At 43.2% G+C, this 27,860-nt stretch overlaps 1 protein-coding gene across 3 annotated transcripts; it reads left to right on the top strand.

Annotated features, from left to right (window-relative positions):
- LOC143860409 (OVARIAN TUMOR DOMAIN-containing deubiquitinating enzyme 4-like) lies at positions 1-27,563 on the top strand. Of its 3 annotated transcripts, none has more exons than XM_077371016.1 (7): positions 1-133; positions 12,676-12,797; positions 13,115-13,155; positions 25,702-25,800; positions 25,936-26,100; positions 27,087-27,319; positions 27,426-27,563. In XM_077371016.1, exons 1-6 carry the CDS (start codon positions 94-96, stop codon positions 27,154-27,156), a joined length of 537 nt encoding a protein of 178 aa, XP_077227131.1. In that variant the 5' UTR covers positions 1-93; the 3' UTR covers positions 27,157-27,319; positions 27,426-27,563. The 3 variants fall into 3 exon arrangements, with proteins under 3 accessions (XP_077227131.1, XP_077227134.1, XP_077227132.1); XM_077371017.1 differs by lacking the exon at positions 1-133 and adding an exon at positions 220-364; XM_077371019.1 differs by lacking the exon at positions 27,087-27,319.
- The last annotated feature ends 297 nt before the right edge of the window (positions 27,564-27,860 follow it).

The raw sequence follows: 27,860 nt of genomic DNA, 5'->3' as shown, positions 1-27,860 counted from the left end.
ATTTCAATTCCCCTCTCTTTCCCTTCATTTCTATTCAAATCTAAGGCAAAAAGGAAAAAAAAAGTGGTTATTCCTCTATAAAATTTTGTAGATATGTTTGATTCGTCGAATTGTTCGCAACTGCTGATTATTTGTATGTTGTTGTTATTGTTCGATTCGTTCCTTTGGTTTTCCTTTTTGTTTTCTGTAGAATGAATAGATGCTTTTCTTCTTCTTTTTGTACTTGCTATTCCTTTCTTATTGCTTTTCTTTCGCATTCTTATTTAATTCGTATAGATAGGGTTTTGATTTTCTTGATCGTGTTCTCGTTCATCTCGTCTTTACCCTTTGTATTTGCTGGAAACTTGTATGGATTTTGGCCTAGGTTTGTCTTTATATTTTGGTCTTTTTTTAATTTTAATTTGGAATTAGTACCTTTGGTGGGGATTCTTAGATATTTAACTAAAGAGTTGTTTAAATCTTTAAAAATGAATGGTGAGGAATTTTTTTTCTACAATATGTGGCACAACATGTTTAGTTTCTACAGTTTTTCACTCATGGATGCTTTATAGAAAAATTCAGGAAATTGCTAAATTATACTGCGAGGTTCATATTTTGAGATGCAACACAATTAATATGATGGAGCAAATACTCTGCAATTTTTGGTTCATACCGTATCTGTATTTACATGGCTGCATACACCTAACGAAATTTTCTTCTTATTAAGATAAGAACATTGGAATGTTATTCCTTGAAAGGTAATTTATTTGCAAAGAGTTTACAATGAAGAGGAGAGAGCCTTAAGTATTGTTTAGCTAACCCATTGTTGACATGGCTAGCATTCTTATGTATGCAAATTGCCTTATAAGACAATTCCTCAAGAAGTTTGTAAAGTTTGTAAATTGACTATCCACAGAAGATTTGACTCTCACTTTACCCATTTAATCACACAACACTCAATAAGCTAAGTTGTTGAAGACCACCTGACCATCATAGGAAACACTAGCTAGAGTTGCTCTCATGCTTCTTTTTAGTGGTTAAACGGGACGATAAGTTTCCACGGGATCATCGCTCCAATTTAAATGTGCATCAAAACAATAAAATAATGTGTGATTTCATTATCTCTGCTATTCTCACTCTATATCCGCAAACCAACACCCTCTAATGGGAGAGCATACACTGATACCCTGAGGTGAGAACATTGCATATTAGATTGTGCATATTCACAAATCAGATGGAAGACTAGAGGTAGGAGACTCGTCAAATGTAATTTCTTGGGCGAATGCCAAACGGTAACAATATTGGTCCATGGAGACTTGCTAGGTTCATCGATGACATTTATGAGAAGGCTAGAGAGAGTTTTTTTTTTCCATGTTACAAGGAGCGCTAATGATAGGCGATATGTTAGCCAAATTAAGTGCGTAAAACTCAGATACCTTGGGTTGCTTTTGACAGATCCCATGAGTTGGAAGATGCAGCCAAGAAGAGTGAGTTCTGTCTTTTTAATAAACAAAATAAAGTCCAAAACCTAATATTTGTCGGTCTTGAACACCAACTCAAATTGAAACTAGATTTCAAAGTTAAACCCACCCCAAAATGTCCTTCTGCCCCAATTTGTCAAACCCACCCCAAATTGAAGCTAGATTTCAAATTTAAATTTTGAATTGTTTTTTAGCCTTCTTAAATGCCTATTTCTACTTTTAATTGATTGCATTAAATCTTAAATCCCTAAAATGCCTATTTCTACTTTTAATTGATTGCATTAAATCTTAAAATCTTGTTTCCACAGGATCATCTCTCCAATTTATAATTTGCATCAAAACAATAAAATAATGTGTGATTTCATTATCTTTGCTATTCTCACTCTATATCCTCAAACCAACACCCTCTAAGGAGACAGCATACACTGATACCCTAAGGTGAGAACATTGCATATTGGATTGTGCATATTCACTGGTCATATGGAAGACTAGAGGTAGGAGACTCTTCAAATGTAATTTCTTGGGTGAATGCCAAACGGGAACAATATTGGTCCATGGAGACTTGCTAGGTTCATTGATGAAATTTATGAGAAAACTAGAGATAGAGTTTTTTTTCCATGTTACAAGGAGTGCTAATGATTGGCGATATGTTAGCCAAATTAAGTGCATAAAACTTAGATACCTTGGGTTGCTTTTGACAGATCCCATGAGTTGGAAGATGTTGTTAGAGTATATGCCCCGAAAAGCCAGTGGAATGACATTTATTAATCAATAAAGATTTATTTCATGACATGAATGGGTAATTATATTAATGAAGGTGTGTGATGTGCTTGTTTATTGACACAAGTTCGTCCTTAGGTAGCATAGTAGAAATGCCATGCTCAAAGGATTCACAGATCTAAGGAAGCAAGGAGATGCGGCATCTCGGTTCTATGCAAGCCTTAATAGTTCCTAGTCGGGTATCAGACCGGACATCTCTTTTTGTATACAACTAGCAGCAGTCTTGCCTACATGCACGTGTCGTGAGGTGACTTATCTCGATCATCTGGGTAGTGTACCCTAAGCAAGAAAAGTGGGTGTGACGATTGGATCGCGCAACCGAACCAGATCAAATAAAGATCAACTTGTGGACAAGAGAGTATAAAGTTGTTCTTCCATACACGACCCTTCAATTGTCCTTAGACCTGAGGGATCTTATTGGTTTGTCGGCCCGTTCTAGGGTCTTAGTCTATCTCATAGTGATTCTAGTTTAGAGTCACATTCGGATAGAATTATATCTTAGAGTAAACCCTCGAAATCAATAGTAATACTCAACAAGGGATTCTTCGCCCTAAAATTTAGGGATTGACATCTACAATTTTGTCAAAGCGGTAAGCCTATTAAATAGCCTGGCTAGGAGAACTTGATAAAAGGTTTATCGGAATGTTTTATGAAACATTGAAATGTTTTCAAAGGATTTTATAAATGCATTTGGGGGCCGAACACCACTTGACCAAAATGGTATACCAAGAGTGGGCCAAGGGGGTAAATGGTGTCCACCCCCAGTATGACTTAACTCAGTAGATGTAGTCAAGAAGAAATGACTTTGACATACAAGATGTGATTAGGGATAAGATGATCTGACAGTCATCTTTAGGGTTACGTCTCGATGGAGGCCACTGACCTAATGTGAGTGTAGTTTAACTACAGAGCGAGATCGCAGTGGGGCCCACCACAGGGTTCTGCAGGATTGACCGTCGGATCCCTGCAACGATCCCACTCATAACTCGAATGACCCGGTAACATCCAAACGGATCAGGGTTCCGCATTTTATGTAATTGCACGGACGGATATGATCCGTTAGATCAATGTGGATATTAATTAAGTAAATATATATTTATATGTTGATATATGTATATATACATGTCTTTGTTAGTAGTTAACAAGAGATAATGAGAGAATTTTTCGAAGACAAATTGCAGCCGAAATAACTCCCATTGGATTTGAGTTAGTAATTAATTAAATGGATAATTAATTATTAATTAATTATTCATTTATTATACTTTATTAATATGATTAATAATATGTATAGTTAGACCTGGCAAAAGGTGACCCGGAGCCGCGGGTCCACCCTGCCCGCCCGTAAATACCGGGTCTGGGTCACCAATCTATGGCCCGTTTGAAATTGACCCGCGGGTGCCCGTAGAGAAGTACAAAAGTTTTATTTTGGCCTTTTTTCCCGTAATTGTCATAAGTTTTTAATTTTCTTTGTAGGTTTTTTGGTAATTGTCATATTTTAATACATTCTTTTGGTATTTTTTTGGTAATTTATCTACTTTACTTCCATTTTTTTGTAATTTTTCATTTAAAACTTAGTTCCGCATTGATTATTATAAATTGCTATTATTTATTGCTAGCTGTAGACACCCCATTTTGACCGAACCCTAATAGAGTCGTTAGGATAGAAACCCTATCAAACTAGTGTTTTAATGTCCCAAATTTGTTCCCAAGCTAGGTTAGGGTCCCACTAAAGTTCCCGTAAAATTTCGTCCGAATCCGTCGCTGTTTGCCTAGCAAACGGGCGACGTTTGTGGTGTAGCGTAATGTAGGAATAAGGGTGGCGATTTAGCCAGAAATAGGGGTGCGCAGGAACCTAGAAAACCAGTTTAAATTGTCCGTAATGGGTTGTCCAGGGAGATATAGAGGGTATACTGATTAGTGTGTAACAAAATTAGTTAGGAGAAGATATTTTCTCAAAAATATTTCCCCCTGTTTTCTGCTTGGGACCACCCCCCCTGCCAGTATAAAATTTTTTAAAAATACACTGGAGTTGGGGCTGTTCATGGAAAGGGCGAGGGGTCAAATACATTCTATTTTTGCTTGGGCTTGTCTTACCCGAGGCACCCCCCCCTGTATGTTAGAAAATGTATAAAATACATTGCAGGTGGCTGTCCCTTGAAACAGGGAGGGGGGACCAAATATATCATTTCTCGTTTTCTTTAAAAACCCAACGAAATAGGGTTTTAAGAGAGGAGACCCATTTTTTAGAAAAAAACAGAGAGAGAGAGAGGGAGAGAGAGTCGCCTCCACCTCCGGCCTCATCTCCGGCAAGCCACCCACCGGCCAGCCACCACCACCTTTTTCCACCTCCTCCAACCGATCTTCGCCCACCTACCATTGTAGTCACCCCCATCGCCTCCATCACAGCCACCATTTTCTCATTCCTCTTCTTCTTTTTTCCAACCACCACCCACCACCATTAAATCCGACCCAAACCCTCTTGCCACCATTGCAGCCGCCATCTCCACCCCAAACCCACTTCGAAAACCCAGGTCGACCACCCTCCGGCCATCCACCATCATCTTCTCCGAAACCCATTTCACCATCATCATCTCCACCTCCCAAAACCTAAACCCATTTCAAATCTCATCAAACCCTCTTCAACTTTACTCCATTTTTTTAGCAAAAATCAGAGCATCAGAGAGGGAGAAGAAATTGCAGAGAGGGAGAGAAATAGAGAGAGAGAGAGAGAGAGAGAGAGAGAGAGAGAGAGAGGGAGAGGAGAATCCGATCCCCTCTACCCATCTTCTCCGGTGGGTTCTTCATCGGAATCCGGCCGATCTTCTTCCACCACCACCGTCTCTACTTTCCGGGGAAAAGAAGGGAGGCTCAAGTCAGACAAAATTTTCCTAGAGCAAGGTGTTGTCAAGGACTCTTGGTGTATAAATAAGGAAGAAGAGGGCTAGAATAGGGGTTTGTTAGCCATTTAAAGAAAAAGGGAGAAGAAAGAATAAGGCAAGCTTCATCGTAGAAAGGTATTAATCTCTAATATCTTTACTTATCATCTATGCTTTTGTTTGACCTCTGGAATCAATTTTTGCATGCCTTGGATTGTGGTGATTGATGCTTTGGTATAATTTTTTTTTCTTTCTTGAATGTAAAAGAAATCAGAGATGAGCTATGTTTACTCATTGGTTTGGCCATCAATTTATCCTTTGGCTGGGTATTGCAAGATCTGTAAATGGAATTCTTCTTCAGCTTTCTTGGTCTCATTTCTGTGATTTGGTCCTCGAGAATGGATCAATTTGTTTCACTGCATTTTAATGGTGGTTTGGAGTTATTTATCCATGGGTTCTTTATCCAAAGGGTTTTCATGTTGAATGTATTTTCCTTTCTTTATTAGGATTATAATCTCAACTCCAAAAATAGAACCGAGTTCATAGTAATTTATGAAGGCACTACAGGACCTTGAGTTTGCCAGCCCATTCATAGGTTGTATGAGTTACTGTGTTTGACAAAGAATATGACATGATCCTAAATACATATTTGATGTGATGCTCATATAGTTCCTGGCCAAATTTTTTATTTTAACTCCAAAGGGTATCTGAGTTCGTATCACAAGTAGGTGTTCAATGAAATATCAAGGTCTGATGATGTTTATGTCATTGCTCATCATATGGCTGAATTTATGGGTTCCATGTCAGTAGTTGGCTATGAACTGTATGCATTTTATATGATAAGCTGTATGTGGAAATCAATATTGGAATAAGGTTTAGCCGCTATGTCTTTGAAAATCCTGGGGTTATCGTACACTCTTCAAATTAATTTTATGAAGTTTGATTATTGAGGATTTGAATTTGAAGGCTACATTGCTTCTTCCATCACCTATCTTTATATTCGTTGGTCATGATTTGTGCTTGTAAGGGTGGGGGAATGCTAATTAGAAATCTTTAAGGTTTTGGTTAGATGTGATCGCCATTTATCCATGAGTGTTTGAGTCATTGTCTTGATGCTATGTATCTCAAAATTTGCATGACCAAACTGTCATTTGTCTCTACTTGGGTAATATGCATATAGCCTAATTGGCATTGTTAGTGTTAATATGTGACAAGGTCAACAGCCGTGTTAGACCTTGACTTGGTGCGCCTCACCTTTTTGAGTAATTCATAGTGTAATCTGTGATGTGTCACCTTGTTAGGTTTTATCCATTAGTCCAGGGTTCTATCCCTTAGTTAGGAATTTATGTAGCTCCATTGCAGGGGCGATGAAGGCGCTAGCCCAAGCCCATCCTTTGGGGACTTGCTCAGTCCAAGTAGCATACCCCTCCTTTGTATATAAGAGACTTGCCCAGTCTCATCAGAACCTTTGTTTACGTCATTTGTGTCTCAGAGACAAGCCTTGTCTCATATAGAGAGTTTCCCCTTTAGGAGGCTTACCTAGCCTCATGTTAGAGTGGCCGCCTCTTTTAGAGCGAGTCTTTGACTTGGTAGTGTTATTAGAGAGTCTCTGACTCATTTGTACTCCCTCCCTAGTGTTATTAGTTAGGAGTTTTTCCATTAGAGACTAACTCAGTCATATAGAGCCTTCCCTGCTTGGGATCTTAGATTGTTTTCTCTGTTCTTGGGACACTTCTTTACATGTCGTGGTTCGTCTCTATGAGACGCTTGTTGTTTGTTCGGGGTTTCCCCTTTGGCTTTAGGGCTTTGCTCTAGTTTGTAGTGTTATTTGCGTGTTCCCTTTAAGATTGAAAACATTTAAAGGTTCAGAGCATTAGAAAAGCTTTAAAATCCAAAAAACATTATAAATTTGAAACTCAAAAACATTTGAAAACGTAAAAAATATAAAAGCACTTCAAAAACATTTGAAAACATCAAAAACCTTTAAAAAATCTAAAGTGTTGAGTTTTATAGCGTATTAGGAAAGTTCGTTTCGAACTACGTTGGCTTGATCCTCTTCCACGAGGTACGTAGTGCAGCTTGGGATACATATCCCAACTCCAGCCAAACTTTGTAAATAAATATACTTTACCCCTTTTTCTTTAAAACCGTATTTTCAAAAAGCTCTTCCTCTAATGTTAGGAGTTTCTCCTAGATAGAGACTTTTAGAGTTAGGAGTTTCTTTTGATAGGTTGTTTATTTGTTTGTTTGTTATGTGCTTGTTTTAGAGTTAGGGGTCTATACTAGAGTTATAGGAGCGCCTCCGTCCGGTCAGTTGGCGATTCACATCGCCGATTGATGACTAGGTCTAAGATGCGTTAGTGGTCCCATGGTTTTCCTTAGGACACACAGCCTAGTTACACATAGGTTGTAGGAACCACCTGCATTAGCTTAGGGCTAAACCTGCATTTAGTTAGGGCATATAGGGTGTCCTAAAATCTACAATTCACTGGAATTTAAATAATCGTTCAAGAAGCTTTAATAACTAATCCGATCTTTTAGATCGAGTCTAAGATAGAGGTCTAGGTGTCTTAGGCATCATAGCTTAGAATAGGCGCGAAGAACTACGTTGCCTTGATTCTCGTGGAGGTGGGGATACGTAGGCTTCTTTGGATGAATACCAGACCATCCGAGTACTCGGGCTAAATCGTTTAGAGTCTTAGGATTTGTTATGTTGCGTGTTTTGTTATGTTCTCTTACTTTCTTGTACTGATCCTATACCTTTAGCTATAACTTATGTTTGTCCATCAGAACTTAGACACCAGTTAGGTATGTCACTCATAACCTAGCAATATTTAGGTGGCACCTCTTTCATTTATTTTTTGTGTGCTTGTTATTTCTATTCTCAGGAAATGCATGCTTAGATAGACGACTCCTGAGGATTGTTCCCATTTCACATGATTTTTGCCCAAAACTCTTCGAGGTTAATAATAAATGGCATAAGAGACCAAGTGTTCGCACTCAGGCGAATTGGGGGTGCTCTTCAGACCTTCTTCATTCGTCATCAGGCACGGACCTTTTGTATCTCTGGTTATCCATTGCAAACAGAGCATTTGTTTTGGTTCCATGGCACATCCATGGATGGCGACTCTGAGTTATTTTTAGATATATCTTGGTTTCGAGCCCTGGCTCCGGATCAGGATGTATCTCTTTCTTTTTATATCGCCACTCATGCTATGCTGTGAGGGTGGCAGCAGTTTCGAGAGTTCTTTGGTAGAGCTCTCCTTCACGTTGTGGAGATCTTAGAGGATCTAGGGACTCGTTCCTTCACCGTCCTCGGATCGGGGTCCACACTAGCCACCTTTGCGCAAATCGTACTTCTGTCGATCTATTCAGCAAAGGATGGCCGACAAGCCGAAAAGTAGACTCGGCGAAAGTGGCTAGCGAATCCCTAGACAAAAAAAAATCTTAAAAAATAATACGTCAAAAATCCAGGTGGCCCGCGGGTCGACCCGGCCCGTGTGGGCCGGGTGCGGGTCCTAGCGCAATGACCCGTAAAATTTTCTGGGTCATTTTGACCCGACCCGTTTGACCCGGACCCATACGGGCCGGTCAAACCCGGCCCGGCCTGCCCGTTTGCCAGGTCTATGTATAGTAATATGAAATCCAAATGTGGATAGTTATTCCCAAACCGGTTTTGTAAAAAGTTGCTGAATTGGAACAGAATTGGGAATTGGGATAGGACTATACATTTTGATAAGGTTTGTGAGACCCACCACACTCCCAAAACAGTTGGAGAGCTGGGGAAAACGTTCCCAATTGCTCAAGGATTTAGAGTTGCACTCAAACTCCTCTTTGGATAAGAATTACTAAATTGTAGGATCTACAAAGCAAACAATTTGTTTCCAACACCAACTCTTATGAGATAAGGCCACAAGGGCTTGAGAGAGACTTCAATACACGTTCTCCTATGTATCTTGGGCATCCCCACAAAGCCTTGGACGTTTGTGAAGAGTCCCAATTCGTCAAGGAGTAATAATGCAACTAGTCTTCGTATTGGATAAGAATTGGGAGAGATAAACAAGGGGAAGATCAAACTAAGCTCTTCTTATTATTTAAGAGAGAGGGCTGAACGAATTTTGGAAGTTTTCCATCTCCTAAACTCGTCGGCCACTTCTCCCCTCCTTGGAAAAATTGTTTTTCAGTCTCTCTCTCTCTCTCTCTCTCTTCATCTCTTCCAATCTATTTAAGAGAAAGGCTTCCAATATAATTCTCTGATCTTTATGTCAAAGGTACTGATTAGATCAGACCTTAAAGAAGTGAATAAGTGTTATTCACATCCACGATCAACGATGCAAAGAAAAGAATCCATCGGTTCAACTTGCGGGGTTCGAGGCATTAAGAACGATCGCAATCGTTTGAGGAGTAGATCAAGCAGCGTGGTTCCTTGATTTCTTCTTCAATGAGGTATTTCTTTATGTTTAGTTAACATAATTAACTAATCTAGAGTCTAGGATCGTGGGCAATCGCAAGGTAAAAAAGAAATTTAAAGTTCTATGAGATTTTTGTTCCGCTGCACATAGTGATCTTGCCGGAAGTGGATAACCTTCCTTCAGATGCAGCCAAGAAGAGTGAGTTCTGTCTTTTTATAAACAAAATAAAGTCCAAAACCTAGTATTTGTCGGTCTTGAACACCACGCCAAATTGAAACTAGATTTCAAAGTTAAACCCTCCCCAAAATGCCCTTCTGCTCCAATTTGTCAAACCCCACCCCAAATTGAAGCTAGATTTCAAAGATAAATTTTGGATTTTTTAGCCTTCTTAAATGCCTATTGCTACTTTTAATTGATTGCATTAAATCTTAAATCCCCAAAGTTTAACTTGTTCCATTTGAATTTGCCCTTGAAAGGTCAAATCCTCCGTATTGAGGTGTTGTTTGCACGCCTCATTTGAGGTTGTGGATAGCCAGTTTAATCTGGATTTGCTATTTAAAGGGGACTGCACTTTAATAACGGCAACGAAGGTCTCAATCCTTTTTTATTGGATGCTTGTTTGGTGCTCTTAAGGTGCCAATTGTACGGATTAATTTTCTGCAATTTTCTTTGTAACTATCAATAGCTTGTTTGGTTGAATTCTATAGTTCTAGTTTGGTATTTGCGTATGATTATCATTGTTGCACTTGTTAGACATTCCCTTTAGGAGCCTCAAACCATAAGATACAACCTTCAACACTTACCCAAAGTTTTACTAATGGTAGACACCTACATGGTTTCAAATTTCGGTTTCAGAATTCGTTTTGTTCCTCACGGAAACCGAAATTTCTAAATTTCGGACGGAATCTAACGAAATCAAAGAAAAGAATATTTTATCTTGTACAGAATTTTGGCCAAAATTTCAGCCAATTTCGGTAATTTCAGCTGAAATTTCGGGAAGATATTAAATAATTAATAAATATCGAGATTTTTGGGTGAAATCCCTTAAATTTCAAAGAAAATTTCGGGATAAGTGAAATTTCGACTGAAATTTTGAAATTTCGGTAAAATAAAGCACCGTTTCGGGTATGTGTGATTTCGGTTTCGGTCTCCACCGAAACCCGGAATTTCGGATTTCGGTCGAAATTTAAAACCATGGACACCTGTACTCCATAGGTTCTTATTATCAAAAGTTGTAGGATTAGTCAAGTTGTGACCTGCCCTACAATGTTTTTTGGTATCGGCATGGTTTTAAATTTTGGCCGAAATCCAAAATTTCGGATTTCGCCCGGGACCGAAATTTAAAACCGAAACTGAAATTTAAACATTCCGGCCAAAATTTGAAGATTTACACCAAAACCAAATTGCCCCCGAAATTTGAAATTTCGTTTTCGGCTGAAACCAAAACCAAAACCGAAATTTCAAACCTTGGGTGTCAGAGCCATAGGTTTGTTTTCCTCAGGTTTAGTGTTACTAGTCACCCATTTTCAGACCTCATTTAGTGTTCTCTACTTTCTTGCCCACCCATAGTGGAACTCACTACCATATGGGATCACCACTAGGGACCCCCAAACCCAGACCAATGGGTTGAGATACTAGTAAGCATCAATGCTAAGCTAGACCAGATGATCACCTGCTAAGAAAATTTAAGGCATGTGTAGTAGCGTTGGAGAATAGTGCTATTAGTGTGAATCATGAGAATGCCTGCAATGGTAGACCTCCTATTGTAGGAATCATGAGGGGAAACTCAGCCCAAAGGAAAAAAAGTCCACCTTTCCCGACCATCCATTTGAGTATGAGGAGCAGGTTAGACCTAACCTTCTCAATATCCTTGTCCCCCGAGGCCCGAGGGTTCCACTCCCACCACTTCGTGAGGAAGACGATTGGGATGCCCAAAATCGCAGAAACAACTTACTTGGGTATGACCGTGCGGATATATCACACAGAGTTAAAGTTGATGAACCTTCATGTTAGACTTGACCCCTAGGTTTTCTTAGATTGGATATCAGACATGGACCATTACTTTGAATTGTATGAAATGTCTGATACCTTACGGGATAGGTTTGCGAAGATGAATCTTACAGGTCAAGCCAAATTGTATTAGGCCAATGTAGAACGCCAATATCACAGAATGCGACATGATCCAGTAATTTACTTTGATAAAATGAAGGAGAAATTGAAAGAGAAGTATCTTAGAGTGACTTGTAGAGATCATCTCATGGATCAGTTGCCCACCCTTCGCCTAGGAAATATCTCAGTGGCCGACTATATTAGCCGATTTGATGAGCTGATTGTCCATTGTGATGTTGAGGACCCGATGTTGACTCTCTCTAGGTTTCACACTAGGTTAAGACCCGATATTAGGAGAGAGATGGTTCCTCATCTTGTAGAGTTCTTGGAGTAACCTTTTCAATTGACCTTTGAGTTAGAGCAATACAACAACCATTAGGATGTTTGGCTCCCAAGCCAGGGGAGTCTTAACGTAAGAGATTTTTTTAGGGTGACCGATAGACCTAGTCCCCTCCCATTGCCACTACGTCTAGAGCCAGTAACACTCCCCACTCCCAGCAAAGAGACACCAAAGGGAAAGAGTGGTTGTTGAGATCTCTAAGGGTAATAGCAAAAATGTGTGCTCTAAGTGTGAAGGCGATGACCACTATGATTATCAGTGTCCTACCCGGAACATGTTTGCAGGAGTAGACAGAGATGAAGACGACCAAGATGTTGAAGAGATGGTTCATAACCCAAAAGAGAAGGCAAGTGATGAGGATGCCCCGGAGTAGGCTCTCTTCGTCTATGGTTGCTTCAAAACAGGTGTAGACCATAGTTGCTTGTGTCTTCTGTGCGGTTGCTGCTTGTTAGATATTAGTTTTTTGTATGTTGGGGGGGACTAGGGAGTATACTAGTGTACTTCTTCTTTCTGAGACATGTAGTCACGTGTTCTTGTACCTTACACTTTTATCTTTTTAATGAAGTATCGTTATCATTAAAATAAAATAAAATATGGTTTTTTACCATTAAAAGAAGAAATAAATTTATATTTTACCATTAAAAAAATACCTTGCGTGAAAAGCTGAGATAAGATAGAATCTTGGTCTTATATTGCAGGCATCCCCGGGGATGGAAGGTGTTTGTTCAGATCTGTGGCTCATGGTGCTTGCTTGAGAGAAGGGAAGCCATCTCCAAGTGAGAGCCTTCAGAGAGAACTAGCAGATGAGTTGAGAGCTAAAGTATGCCACAGAGATATTGCCGTCATTTACATTTTTTGTTCTATTAACATTCTGATGTGCCTTTTCCTACATCTGTTCCCCATTGTTAATCATCACTTTATCAAGTTTAAGCTTTTCTGATTCTGTTTTCACCTTTCATGGTTATCCATGCTCTACAATTTTCTTTAATCTTTCTGGGGCATGCCATGTTTAAACATTTTAAACATTCAGGTATGCCATCACTAAATCATATGCTTATCATTATTTTTATCACCACTGAACTTTCATTTGGGTCTGATTTCACTCTTCTTATAGGTAGCTTGTGTTGACCTTAACAGGTTGCAGATGAATTCATTAAGAGACGTGCTGACTCTGAATGGTGGGTTCTCTTTGAGGATCTTTTGTTCTACTTATCAAGTGTCAATTCTTGTTCAATGTCTTTCTTTATTCTTGATCCAGTTGCAGTCATTGAATCATAATAGAGAACTGCTAAACCAACTCGGCGATTCTGTTTAGCACTTTTCTATTCGAAGACACGATCTCTAACGTAATAGAAAAGTGCTAAACCAACTTGGCACACATTTTTAATAATGTATGATACACACACACACACACACATATAAAGTGCTCAATCTTTTATCGACGCGCCAATTACTTTACTCTATTGGCCTGTTCTCATGAAAGTGAACGTAAACCTTTGAACACACAATCAGAAGCACCAAGCAGTGGGAAACTATAAAATTGTTCAAAATGGACCAGTTTGGGTCAAAACTGGATTGATTAGTTAACAACATTTGTTTTGGCTTATCTTAGTATGCTGATTTGATACTGAGTATAGGACAACTGTACAACTGTGTTACCTCTCACCCAGTCTGGGATCAAGTACCATATTTCCTTGAATTTTATGTATCACATAACGAACTAGCATTGACAATTTCCATACCCTCTAAGTTTGAGTTATATTTTGTATTTATGACTCCCCTTCGAACTTATTTTTCCCAATAAGACTACAAACTTGAGCTTTTATTTTTATCCTAAATTGTGGATCTTTCATTTGCATAATTCTCCCATAGCTTATATGCATCTGTATTTTGAATGTGTGTGTCTGACGGTAGACTTGGGAGGAGACCAATACATGCTAACAAAGAGGTTGGGCCACTGCATGTATTCTCTACTAAGTGAAGGAGAAGCTGTCAATTATTTTGGGAGCTATGTCATGTGCTCGCTATCTATTGAAGAGGAAGCGTATTTGGTCATTTTCAATTAACATGGAGCCCTTTTATTCTGTTTCTAACCTTTTTGCCTATGTTCCCTTTTTTTTTTCCAGTGTTGAAGGTTGGAAGTTGGAACATTATATACTGAAGAGATGACCTCTTTGGATGCCACCAAAATGGGTTCTTATTTGCAAATAAGATTGTTTTAATTTAATCTCATTTTCAAATAGGACGTGAATGCCTCTTTGGAAGCCATTAGCTATATGCCTATATCATTTACAAAACTTTTTTTTTTTGAATGTTATATCATTTATAAAACTATTATGATAAGAGAAAAGTGTTTCTAGTCTGCCGACTAGAGATCATTCTCTAGTCCGGCGACCAAAAACACTTGGGTCCCACATTTTTTGTGGTGATCTAAAGCATTCATTTGATAGGCCTCATCATAGATAAGGTGTCCACAAAAAATCAGCTTCATAGGATCATCTTAACCCATCCATTTGTGGAGCTAAAAAATGGACAGATTTGTGCCGATTTATGGCCGTCCATTTTAAGCTCCACAAATCACAGGGTTGGGATGATCCTATGGAGCTGATTTTTTTGTGGACACCCTCTCTATGTCAGAGCCCATCAAATGAATGCTTTGCATCACCCAAATAAGGTGGGACCCATGTTTTTTGGTCTCCGGACTAGAGAATGATCTCTAGTCGGCAGACTAGAAACACTTTTCTCGATAAGAGAAACCATTATTTGCAAATAATTATATGTAACTTCAAAACCATTTGCATATGCAAGTAATTTTTATAGGTATCCAAAGAGACCCTTAGCCTTTGCCAATGTCTTATATATATATATATATATATAGAGGAAAGTGTTTCTAACGTTTATATGCGTCCATTTTGGACACGGTGTGCCCAACAAAACGAAGGGCTAGGATGACCCTTTGGTGCTGATTTTTTGGGCACACCCTATCTATGTTAAGACCTATCAAATGAATGCTTTGGATCATCCAAACAGCGTGGGCCCACTGTATTTTTTTAAAGGGAGGAGTAGATAAGCTTATCTAGGGGACCGAGTAGAAACACTTTCCTCATATATATATATATATATATATATATATATATATATATATATATATATATATATATATATATATATATATATATATATATATATATATATATTTATTTATTTTTTTTTTTTTTTTTTTATTTTTTTATTTTTTGTTTCTTCCATTCCAATTCCCTTCATCTAGTCATCCTAAATTTGAGGATTTTATCCACTACAACTTGCAGACTTGGATAAACCATCACTAATATGGTATTTTTGGGGCATCCATCCCTCCATCCAGTTTACCCTTTTGTGAGGCCTTAATTGGGTCATATAAAAAAAAAATGGGTCACCAATTGCAATCTGTGGCATATGCATCACTCTCTGCTTATTCCTTGTGCTGTTACAAGTCATGAAGAATGTTAATTTTCACACGGTGTTTGAGGGGGAATGTCGGAAAAAGAATGTGACCTATACATTCAGCATATATTAAGCTACTGTTCTGTTTGTTTTTTAAGTGGTTTTATATCCCACACTGTTTTGACACTTAAAAAAAATGATTCCTGATTCCACTCTAAAAAAAATTAAAAAAGGAAAAAAAATAGTGCTTTCTTCTTGGATATCATCTGTGGTTTGGATCCCTTCTGATGGGGTATGAAAAACAGCAGCCTATTAGCTGTCGACACGTGGCCCCAGGATGGCCCACCACAAATCCTGCGTCAGTCCAGGGGTATTATGGTAATTACCTCAGAGTAGGTAAACTCAAACCTATAATAGGCCGACACCTGTCCTAGGGTAGGTAATCCAACCACCCCAGGTTTCCCTCTATAAAAGGGCTTTCAGAGCTTAAAACAGAGGTAATAACTTCCCAACCACCACTCTTAAACTCGCTCTGCACTCCTGCTCATACTGACTTGAGTGTCGAAGGGCTTGTCCGGAGCAACGACTCCGGGTTGGTCTTCTGACCTCGTTTGCTCCTTGTGCAGGACTCAGCTCCTTCACTTCGGCTCCTCGGGTCCTCCAGTTCAGCTCTTACGTCATTGCCGTATCTGTTACCGATTTTAGGCCTAACAGATTGGCGCCATCCGTGGGACCGCGAACTAAAAGCTGTTCAAATCCCCTTACAAAATGGCAGGACGGAGGAATGCTCGGGTACCAACCCCACGAACTACTCGAGCCGTGCTACCTCGCAGGACCCGGAGTGAGCGAATTGCCTCACAGGTGGTGGCTACTTCTGCTACAGCATAACAGAGCCCGGCTCGTTCGGAACACCTCAATCCCACGCCCACTCCGGATCAAGTTCAAGCTCTCTTTCAACAGATGACGGCTCTTGTCGGTCAATACCAACAACTAATCCAAGCGCCTCCCCAACATCCTCCGGAAGCTCCACGACCCGTACAAGAAAGGTCGAATATCCACAGGGGAGAGTCAGCGCGCCACGGTGAAGACCAGACTCACCACTCAAGGCAAGTCCATCACTCCAGAGCCAGGCATGCCCATACAGAGCCTCACCGCCGCCGAAGGTCGCGGTCTCGCTCTGCACGAAAGCACCGAGCTCATGAAGACCACACACAGCAAGAAAAATCCCGGCCTCGTCGAAGGAGTCCGGAAAGTCAGTCCGGCTCTGCGGCGAGCCCGTCAGTGGAGAGAAACAGGTCACTGGACCGACCAGATTGTAGAGCTGATCCGATGCTACGAAGGATAGAAGAAATGGACCACCATATAGAAGAGCTGGCAAAAGATCAAAGCCGGCCTGCTGCGCGAGCGTTCTCAAGCAGAACGCCGTTCACCGACGATGTTATGAACGCCCCGGCGCCCACAGGGTTTAAAATGCCAACCGTCCCGCAATATGACGGGACCACTGACCCTGTGGACCATTTCGAGACGTTCAAAACGATGATGCTCCTCCACGGCGCCGATGGCTTCCTCTGAAGAGCATTCTCGACCACGCTGACTGGTGCGGCCCGGGACTGGTACTCAAGGATCAAACCGAACTCCATCAGCAACTTTGAAGACTTTGGGGACGATCTGGTCCGCCATTTCATGAGCAGCCGTAGGCCAAGGAAAACAACAGCATCCTTGATGGCCTTGCGGCAAGAGGACAACGAACCTCTGAAGGTGTTCGTCAGCCGTTTCAACAGGGAGGCACTCCAAGTGCCGAATTTGGATCCCTCAGCCACCATGAACGCGCTAGATTCAACGACTTCCGCCGGTCAGTGGCTCGCCAATACCTGCACTCACTCGCGGATCTGATGGCCGGAGCGGAGGAATATATAGCAGTGGAAGAAACACTGGCGGCCCTAGACTCAAATCGGAGGAGAACCTCTGAAGACAAGAACCCTACCAAGCAGCGTAGGGATGACAAGGCCCCCAGAAGAGAGAAGTCCCTCCCGAGGAGGGAAGAGAACTTTACCCCTCTCAACACCTCCCGGAGACACATACTGGCCGCAATCAGAGGAGAAGAGTTCGTAAGGTGGCCGACCAGAATGATCTCCAAGGGAAGCAAGAGACAAATCGAAGTACTATCGGTTCCACAGGGACCACGGTCACGACATAGACGAGTGCTGGCAGCTCAAGGAAGAAATTGAGCTGCTGATTGGCCGGGGATACTTGAAAAAGTATGTCATAAGTGACGGCCACAGAAGAGAACGCAGAGAGAAGAGTCCTCAGGGCCGTAGCCCTCGACGGTCACAGCCGCCCCCTGCACGGGATCAATCTCTCCCACCATCCAGTCCACAACCAGAGGCACGCCGGTCCCAGCCAAAGGGGGTCACAGCACGATTATGGGCGGACCGGCCGCTGGGGGCACATCATCTGCTGCTCGAAAAGCATACGCACGCCGAGTCAACGCCGTGCACACATGCAGCAAAAAGATGAAGACGGAGAATGAGATCTCCTTTTCAGAGGCGGACCTCGACAACTTGATACTCCCACACAACGACGCCCTGGTCCTAACTATGCTCGTCGCGAACTGGGAGCTGAAGAAAATCCTTTTCGACAACAGGAGTTCGGCCGATATCCTTTACTATCATGCTTTCAGGAGAATGATGATCGGAGACGACCGTTTGAGGCCGACAAACTCCGATCTGTTCGGTTTCTCAGGAGAAGTCGTGAAAGTGACAGGACAAATTGAACTCCCAGTCCTCGTCGGAGAGCCTCCCTATCAACCTTTCGTGATGGTCAACTTCCTGGTAGTGAGGGCCACTTCGGTCTATAACGCTATCTTGGGGCTACCCGGCCAGAACTTAATCCGCGCAGTCGCTTCAGCATATCACCAAAAAATGAAATTCATAATGCCAAACAGCGTGGGAGAAGTCCGGGGAGACCAACCACAGTCCAGGGAGTGCTATGCCATGGCACTCAAGGGCAAAAATGCGATGGAATCGCTGCCGATTGAGCTACTCGATCTGAGAGACGAAGCCCAGGGGACTCAGCCCGCCGAAGACCTCATCTCCATCCCTCTGTACAAAGGCGATAATGAGAAAGTCGTTCAGATCGGCTCCTCTCTAGGCAAGCACCCGGCACAGCCTCACCCAGTTTCTTCAAGACAATGCAGACGTCTTTGCATGGGCTCCCGTTGACATGCCCGGCATAGACCCAGACGTCAGTACGCACAGACTTGGTGTTGACCCTACCTGCAGGCCGGTGAAACAGAAAAGAAGACATTTCGCCCTCGAAAGGCGGCAGGTGATAAAAGAAGAAGTGGAGAGGCTCTTAAGTGCTGACTTCATTCGAGAAATCCAATACCCGGACTGGCTGGCAAAAGTGGTCCTGGTGAAGAAGACAAATGGAAAGTGGAGGACCTGCGTTGATTTCACTGATCTGAACAAAGCCTGTCCCAAGGACAGCTATCCGCTCCCAAAAATCGATCAGCTCATTGATGCCACCGCAGGTCACGAATTACTGAGTTTCATGGACGCCTTCTCCGGATACAACTAGATCAGAATGTATGAGTCAGATATACCGAAGACTTCCTTTGTAACGGATTAGCGGACGTACTGTTACCGTGTCATGCCCTTCGGCCTAAAAAATGCCGGGGCCACATATCAGAGGCTCGTGAACAAGCTCTTCCAGAATCAGATCGGCCGTAAATATGCAAGATCATGTATCCGACTTGAGAGAAACATTCCAAGTCCTAAGAGAGCATAACATGAAACTTAACCCCACGAAGTGCACTTTCGGCGTCAGCTCGGGAAAGTTCTTGGGGTTTATGGTAGGCCGTGGTGGAGCTCACTCCACCGAAAACTATTAGAGAAGTACAACGTCTAACGGGAATGGTGGCCGCACTAGGGCGCTTCATCTCAAAGTCCGCAGAGATATGCCTGCCTTTCTTCAACGCCGTCAAAGGAATCAAGACAGCACCTTGGACGGAGGAATGCCAGATCGCGTTCAAGGAACTGAAGCAGTACTTGTCCTCCCCACCGCTTTTGACAAAGCCAGAGCCGGGGGAAGAACTGCTCCTGTACCTGTCCGTGAGCCCCATGGCATTGGCAGCCGTCCTAGTTCGTGAAGAGCACAGCCAACAAAAACCGGTCTACTATGTCAGCAAGGTCCTGCATGATGCCGAGATCAGGTACCAGCGAGTCGAGAAATTGGCCTACGCCCTGATCATGGCAGCCAGGAAATTGAGGCCGTATTGTCAAGCCCACACAATAAAGGTCCTGACCGATCAGCCGCTCTGGCAAGTTCTCCATAGGCCGAACACCTCAGGACGACTCGTGAAATGGGTGGTTGAGCTGAGCGAATTCTATATCCAGTACATGCCTAGACCAACGATAAAGGCTCAGGTGCTGGCAGACTTCGTGGCTGAATGCACCATCCCCCAACATAGCACTGAACCTGAAATTGTCCAAACCCCGGCTGTGGAGAAGGAAACCACAACTGAGGAGCGAACAGAAGATGGGACTGAAGCAGAAATCATCCCCGTACCAGCAGAACAGGATCCATCAACCACCGAACCACTCTGGGAAGTGTACGTGGACGGATCTTCGAACAAGGGTGGCTGTGGAGCCGGTTTGATTCTCACCGGGCCCGACAACTTCACTTTAGATTACGCCCTAAGGTTCGGATTCCGCGCATATAACAATGAGGCAGAGTATGAAGCCCTCCTCGCCGGAATGAATCTCGCAGTCCAGACCAGCGCCCAAAGGCTGAAAGAATACTGTGACGCCCAGCTGGTTGCAAACCAGATTCAAGGGGTCTATGAGGCCCACGACGAACGTATGATCAAATACCTCTCCAAGGTCCGCCAGTTAGCCAGCAAGTTCAAAAGTTTTGAGGTCATCAGAATCCCCAGAACAGAAAACACAAAAGCAGATGTGCTGTCTAAGCTGGCCGCATCCGGATACACCACTCTCAGAAGCATATGTATGGAGTTTCTACAGAAATCCAGTATCGAAAATGAGGTCGGACAGCAAAAACCAAGGCTACTTGGAAACCCAGTTCACTAAAACTAGGGTACTCACTGCTTGGTTCGCCATGGCTCGTCTCCGCAAAGACCGGGAGGGCACTCCTGGTCCAGAACAATCCCGGACAGCAAAAACCAAGGCTACTTGAAAACCCAGTTCACTAAAACTAGGGTACTCGCTGCTTGGTTCGCCACGGCTCGTCTCCGCAAAGACCGGGAGCGCACTCCTGGTCAGGAACAGGCCCGGACAGAAAAACCAAGCCGTCTTAGAAACCCAGTTCACTAAAACTTGGGTGCTCGCTGGTTGGTTCACCTCGAACGTCTGCCCGGAGTATTCTTGGCCCACAGTGTTAGAATCAAACAGTATTAGCCAGGGGCAGACAAGTAGAGAATGGACAACAAAATGCAATTTCTATTCATGGAAAAGTGGGGCCTCGAAGGACCATTACAAAAAGTTGAGCCTCTAAGGGCCATTACAAAAATAGGGCCTCCAAGGGCCAATACAAAAAGAATCAGAAGACAGTGCCCACGAAGAAAAGGAGGGGAGCTCAAGACACCCCGTGGCTACCGCCCCGTGATGAGTGTGCCTCCGGGACCTCTGCGGCAGCGGCGGTGCCCGGCTCGTCGTAGTCAGGCCCCAATGGGTCAGGGAGAACTAGGCTCGTCAGTGTCACGGCCGGGTTTGATTCCTTAACCTGATCAAGGCAATCAAAGAATCCCACCTTGTAGGATTCGCTAGACAAACTGATAAGTTCGTCCTCTTTCTTCTGTACGGCCTCCTCGACGGCCGCTATCTGTCTCTCCCGGGCTCTTTCCCTCTGTGCGTTAAGGGCCTCGGAGGCCTTCTGCTTCTGGGCGACCAACTCATCCTTGAGCAGCTGATTCTCCGCGTCCCTCTGTCCGATGGACCTTTGGAGCTCTTCTGCCTCCTTCAGCAGCTGCCCGCTCTCCTCCTCAGACTTGGTTATTGCCTCGGAAAACTTCTTACTCTTCTCCCGAAAGTTGTTGTAATACAATCCAATCTGCAGGCGAACAAGTGTTAACACAAGAAAGCAAAACAAAAGACAAAACAAGCAAACACACGGGCCATCTTACCTGGTAAAGGGAAGAAAATATGGCCTCGTCGGCCGCAGCTAGAGGTTCGTTCAGAACCTGGAGCTTGTCCTTGTTGAGGAGACCCTTAGTGACAATATCCACTGCTACCCGGCTCTCACCAAGGCCGGAGTCGCTTTTCTGAACGGCCCAATTGGGCCGAAAAACATTATCTCCAGACCTCGCCGGGGGAGGACGGGCTCCAGTGGGTGTTCCACCCAACTTTGAAGACCCTGCTCCTCGGCCGTAGGCGCCAACCAGCTTCACTGAAGTCTTGCCTTTGGGGGGCGGCGTGTCCCGGGTCGGAGCAGGACTCGAAATCTCAGCGGCTTTCCTTTTCCGGCCCTGTTGGGCCCTTCCAAATGCTCGTTGCCGCACTTTCTCCATCTTTGACTGTTTCTGCATCTCTGAAAGTCAACATAGACGAACAAAACCAGTCAGAAGCAAAAAAAGAGGAAAAGGAGTTTAAAAGCAAGACTAGCCACATACGTGCCCGAGTCGCAGTACTAAGGCCCAACCCGACCAGAACCTCTTCCCCAGAGAATTCCGAACAATGAATGAGGCCCTCACGGTCCAACTCCTCACGGACTAGGGCGAACGTTCTCATATCCTCGCCCTCGAGGAGCGGCTTACGGCTCATCGCAACTGTATCTGGGGTGTCCCATTTTAGAGGAACTGGCCAGGGCTCGGTGGACTCCCTGTCCTCGACGTAGAAGAACCTGTTCTTCCATAAGTGTATGGAAGAGGGAATGCCAGTAATCATTTTCACCTCCGGGCGCCGGCTAATGTAAATCCAACCCCCGTCCTTGTGCCTCTTCAAGTGCGCACACGCACAGAACAACGGCACAGACAAACTTCTCTGAAGCCGGCCCTGGACCAGGTATATGAAATCGGTCAGCGTCCTCCACGAGTTCGGCGCTACCTGAGCCGGAGCCAGCCCGTAATATCGAAGGACCGCGGTGAAGAATGGGTGCAGAGGGAACCTGAGCCTGGCCCTTAACGACTCGTCGTATATATAGACGTCGGAGCTTTCGTTGCAAGCCCTATCTCCCTCTATCGCGGCCCTCAGCCCGAACCTTAGGGGAATAATGTACCTATCCCTAATGTCTCCCAGCCTGGACTCACCAAGGATGTTCTCCTCGTAAAGAGCCCGGATGTTGTACTGGGGATTGGAGTCCATCCAGGCCCTAGTTACTACCTCAACGGCCCGGCCCGGGAGGAATGTTGTGGACGCCTCGGCGACGTCACTACCAACACTCGCCTCTGCTCGGAGGTAACTATCCGTTGGGGGCGGAGTGGTGTTCAGATCCAAAATCACCTCGTCCTCAATCACCTCGTTCTCACTATCTACTACTTCTACACTAATATCAGGACTTGCCATATTTTGCCCGGGAGTCCTGGTCAGATTATTTTGGGTCCTCCCTAACGAACTAGACCCTGAGCTACTGGAAGAGGACTCCCCTGAACCGGACTCAGAGCTAGAGTTACTACAGGACATGAACGCAGAAAAAGAAACGAATAAAAGACACGCTCAAGAAGATTACCGGACCGAACAGAGAAGAGCTCCTAAAATCCGCGGACGATCACAACCTCGAGCTAACCGAGTCGAGCAGGCAGAGCAAGAAAGAAGAAGAGGAGAAGGGCGAAAGTAAAAAGTGAAAAGTGAGAAATGAAGGGTGAAAACCTCCTTTTATAAAGCCTTGGCTAAGGCGGTTCGCATTTAACGAAGGGCACGCACTTCGAGAGCCCTTGTATGGTGCCACGTGTCTTTCATTAATGACGGACACACACTTCGAGGCAAGGGCGTAAGCAAATACGCGCGTATCTCCAAGGGGCTAAGGGACATTCGTAAGGTGCTCGTGTACAGATTAACTTCTAGAGCGATTGTGCCCGTGAAGAAGATCTGTCCGGCCCAAACCGGACAGAATGTGGCGCAGGACAGAATATGTGCCCATCAAGAAAATCTGTCTGGCCCAAGCCGGACAGAATATGGCGCATCCGCTACGCGACAAAAATCAGTCCGGCCTAAGCCGGACAGGATATCGCGCATTCGCTACGCAACAAAAATCTGTCCGGCCCAAGTCGGACAGCATTCGCTAAACGACAAAAATCTGTCCGGCTTAGGCCGGACAGGATATTGCGCATTCGCTAAACGACGAAAATCAGTTCGGCCCAAGCCGGACAGAATACGCGACGCGACAAAAATCAGTCCGGCCCAAGCCGGACAGGATATGGCGCAATCGCTAAATGACAAAAATCTATCCGGCCCAAGCCGGACAGACAGAATTTCCGGACTGATTTCCTGGCCGGACAGACAAAGTTTCCGAACTGATTTCCTGGACGGACAGACAGAATTTCCGGACTGATTTCCTGGCCGGACAGACAAAGTTTCCGGACTGATTTCCTGGTCGGACAGACAGAATTTCCGGACTGATTTCCTGGTCGGACAGACAAAGTTTCCGAACTGATTTCCTGGCCGGACAGACAAAGTTTCCGGACTGATTTCCTGGCCGGACAGAACAGGATCTCCTGACTGATTCCCAGTCCGGACAGACGAAATTTTCTGACTGATTCCCAGGCCGAACAGACAGAATTTCCAGACTGATTTCCTAGCCGGACAGACAAAATTTCCGGACTGATTTCCTGGCCGGACAGACAGAATTTCCGGACTGATTCCGTGGGCCGGATAAACGGCTTCGCCGGACAGACTCCCCCTGTTCAGGAATATAACTCACCACACTTCCCCAAATCACTACAATGACTTGGAGAACTGGGGGGGCAACTGATGGGGTATGAAAAACAGCAGCCTATTAGCTGTCGACACGTGGCCCCAGGATGGCCCACCACAAATCCCGCGTCAGTTCAGGGGTATTATGGCAATTACCTCAGAGTAGGTAAACTCAAACCTATAACAGGCCGACACCTGTCCTGGGGTAGGTAATCCAACCACCCCAGGTTTTCCTCTATAAAAGGGCTTTCAGAGCTCAAAACAGAGGTAATAACTTCCCAACCACCACTCTTAAACTCGCTCTGAACTCCTGCTCATACTGATTTGAGTGTCGAAGGGCCTGTCCGGAGCAACGACTCCGGGTTGGTCTTCTGACCTCGTTTGCTCCTTGTGCAGGACTCCGCTCCTTCACTTCGGCTCCTCGGGTCCTCCAGTTCAGCTCTTACGTCACTGCCGTATCTGTTACCGATTTTAGGCCTAACACCTTCCATCTTCAAATTTTGCAGACCCCTCTTGATTTCTTTTCATATCCATGCTGTCCCAGATAAGGTCCAAACTTAAACCTGTCTGGTCGTATATATATCTCTTTGTGGGCTTCTCACTAGATATAAGACATGCATGGAAAAATTCTCATTCTCTGTTTTGATGGGTGACTTCTATACATCATTATATTTGGTTTTAGTGGTGAGTGGATCAGTTTTCACATCTTCCTGCATGTCAGAATTATGATTCATGGATAGGAAAGCAATTTATGATTTTAACTGTTCTAATGAATATTCTTGCACTCATTTTTGTATGGGTGTTGCCCTTGATTATTCTTTCAATTAAATGAAAATTCACTTCCATTTACTCTCGATCACATGTAGCTTTTTGTAGGATCAGGATTGTTTGTTATGTCACTGAAATCATTTAGGGGCTGTTTGGATACGCAGATTTTAGAATCTTGGATTTCCTGAAAATCGTAGATGGAAGACGAGAGAAGGAGACCATCCGTCGTTTTTTTATTTCTCACCCTTCTTTCCGTCGAGCGAGAGAGTAGGAGATCGCCCCTGTTTCCAGGTTTTAGAAATCTCAGGATGGGGGAGAGATTTCTAAAACCTGGATTTCATACTTAAAACTCTTCATCCACAACCTACTTCCCCCACATCTGCAGCCTACTTTCATTGTAAAATCCAGAATTTTACTCTGCTTTCAAACTAAAATCTTAAATCTGTATTCTGAAATCCACGTATCCAAACAGGGGGTTATAGTCTAAACTAAAAAAATGCTGCTAAAAGAAATGACGTATAAGCACATGCTCTGATCTAGTTGATTGTAATGCTTGACAAGCATTGACCATTTGTTTCCAGCAACTCATTATAATAATACATCACGTTTGTCTTCCTTGAACCCTATAATATTAAGAATTTCCAGTAATTTTTATGCTATTTGCAGGTTTCTTGAAGGGGATTTTGAGACATATGTGATGCAGATACGACAGCCTCACATTTGGGGAGGAGAGCCTGAACTGCTCATGTCTTCACATGTTCTTCAGTGAGTTTTTAAATGCTAATAGCTGCCTGCTTATTCTTGTCAATGTTCATCTTGACTGCCCTTCCTACTATTTCTAACTTTATTTAGTTTGTCATTAAACATCTTTTGGAGTCAACATAAAACTTTGATTTGCAGGACGCCCATCACTGTTTACATGTGCGATAAAAATTCGGGGAGTCTCAAAATTATAGCAGAATATGGTCAGGAGTACGGCAAGGAAAACCCAATCCGTGTTCTGTATCACGGTTATGGACACTATGATGGATTACAGATCCCTTTCAATGGAGCAAAACCCAAGTTGTAAGTTCATCAACCCTTATTATATGTTAGATATCATAGACTTTCTACACCTCAGGGCAAATTGGTTTTGATGTTTTACTTGCATAAGGCTCGGTATAATTGCTGGAGCCTCTATTTCAGTTAAGGGTGTCAATTTTGGCTCGGGCTCAGAAGCTCGCTCGAGCTCGGCTCGAATCCTTAACGAGCTGAGCCGAGCCGGCTCTCCAGGCTCGTTAAGCTTAACGAGCTGAGCCCGATTTAGGCCAGGCTCGGCTCGTTAAGGCTTGTTAAGAATTTAATATATTTAAATATATATATTATATATTAATATATACACTAAAAGGGTTGTCTAGGGAGTAAAAGGGGGAGGCAAAATATGTCACTTCATTTTAGGAACCCCATTTGTTACTTGGACCACCCCCATAGTGTAAAAAAAGTAGTGAAATTACACTATATAGGGCTGTTCAGGGAAGATGAGGGGTGTGAAAAAAAGCTCGGTAAGGCTCGCGAGCATGGCCGAGCCTGACCGAGCCTGACCGAGCCTGGCCAAGCTCGGCTCGTTTACACCCCTAATTTCAGTTCAAGGTTAGGGTTATGCACAGTGCAGGTATAGTGTAGCTTGTTACAAGAAGAAACATGTTGGACATTCGTCCAGTATTATTGTTATTAGGAAATTCCTTTTTTCACCAATTTTTTATGGCTACTGATATTCACACTACCTTGTTTTGATAATGGGGCGAACTCACCTTGTCTTTTACTATTTAATCAGCTATCAAAGGCTATTACAATTCCCAAAAGCTCTCAGCAGACAATTTAAAAAGTAAAAGACATGGTGAGTTTGACCCATCTTCAAAACATGGTAGTGCAAATATCAGTAGCCATTTTTTATTTTCCTTTTAGTATTTTTTATATACTAATTTTATATCTAAAATGCATTTCTATATTTCTAGACATGTTTTTTTTCTATTCTATCTTATAATATGTTATTCTTTTATCCATTTGTATAGTAATTTCCAGCCTATTGGGTTTTCCGAGTTCATCCTGTTCAGCACACCTAGGGTCTCTATTGAGCACTAGCATGTGAGACATGCCCGAGTTACAGGGATGGGTGAATTTATTGCGCCTTCTATTTCCCTCCCTAGGGGTGGTATTCTAGTTCCAGCGGAATCAGAGTGGGGATGTTGATTCCGATTCCTGATTTCTACAACCCAAATGCACCCTTTTGTAGTGGGTGGGCTAGGTTTTAGCTTTATCCTTTTACTGATTTCAGGTTCAGTTCTAAGTATTTCTTTTTGTGTGTTTGTTCCTAGAAAGATACTAACAGAAAAATTTTGGGGGCTTGGCAGGTACAAGAAAAGATAAATGGGAATGTCTAGAATCAAGGAAAGACTGCCACATGTTTTAAATTATGCGTGGGAATGCTCTAATAAAATGATTGATTTCTCTCTGAATCTCTCGTTAATAAAAAATAATAATTTCTGTAATCACTCCTTTTTGTTTCATTTTCATCTCATTATGTGATTACCTGTAAGCTATTTAGAAGTTCTGTAACTTAAGTAAGTACCATCCATCTGGTGGACCCTATTGTGGATCAGCAATGCCTACATAAATCATGCTGGCCGCATGATCATAACTGTCCGTTCAGTGGTCTTCAAATGGACGGGTAGAAGTGTAATGATCAACGGTGCATGTTTCATGGAGAAGTCAATCAATAATTTTCATTTTTGGGCCACGGATCGGATGGTTAGGATTGTTTGACAATATTAATTTTCGTCAGTGGC

This window comes from Tasmannia lanceolata, unplaced genomic scaffold, assembly GCF_043159265.1.
Source record: "Tasmannia lanceolata isolate RefF3 unplaced genomic scaffold, GAP_Taslan_0.1 ptg000037l, whole genome shotgun sequence".
NCBI lineage: Eukaryota > Viridiplantae > Streptophyta > Magnoliopsida > Canellales > Winteraceae > Tasmannia > Tasmannia lanceolata.
This window is presented reverse-complemented; position numbering and strand designations above follow the sequence as displayed.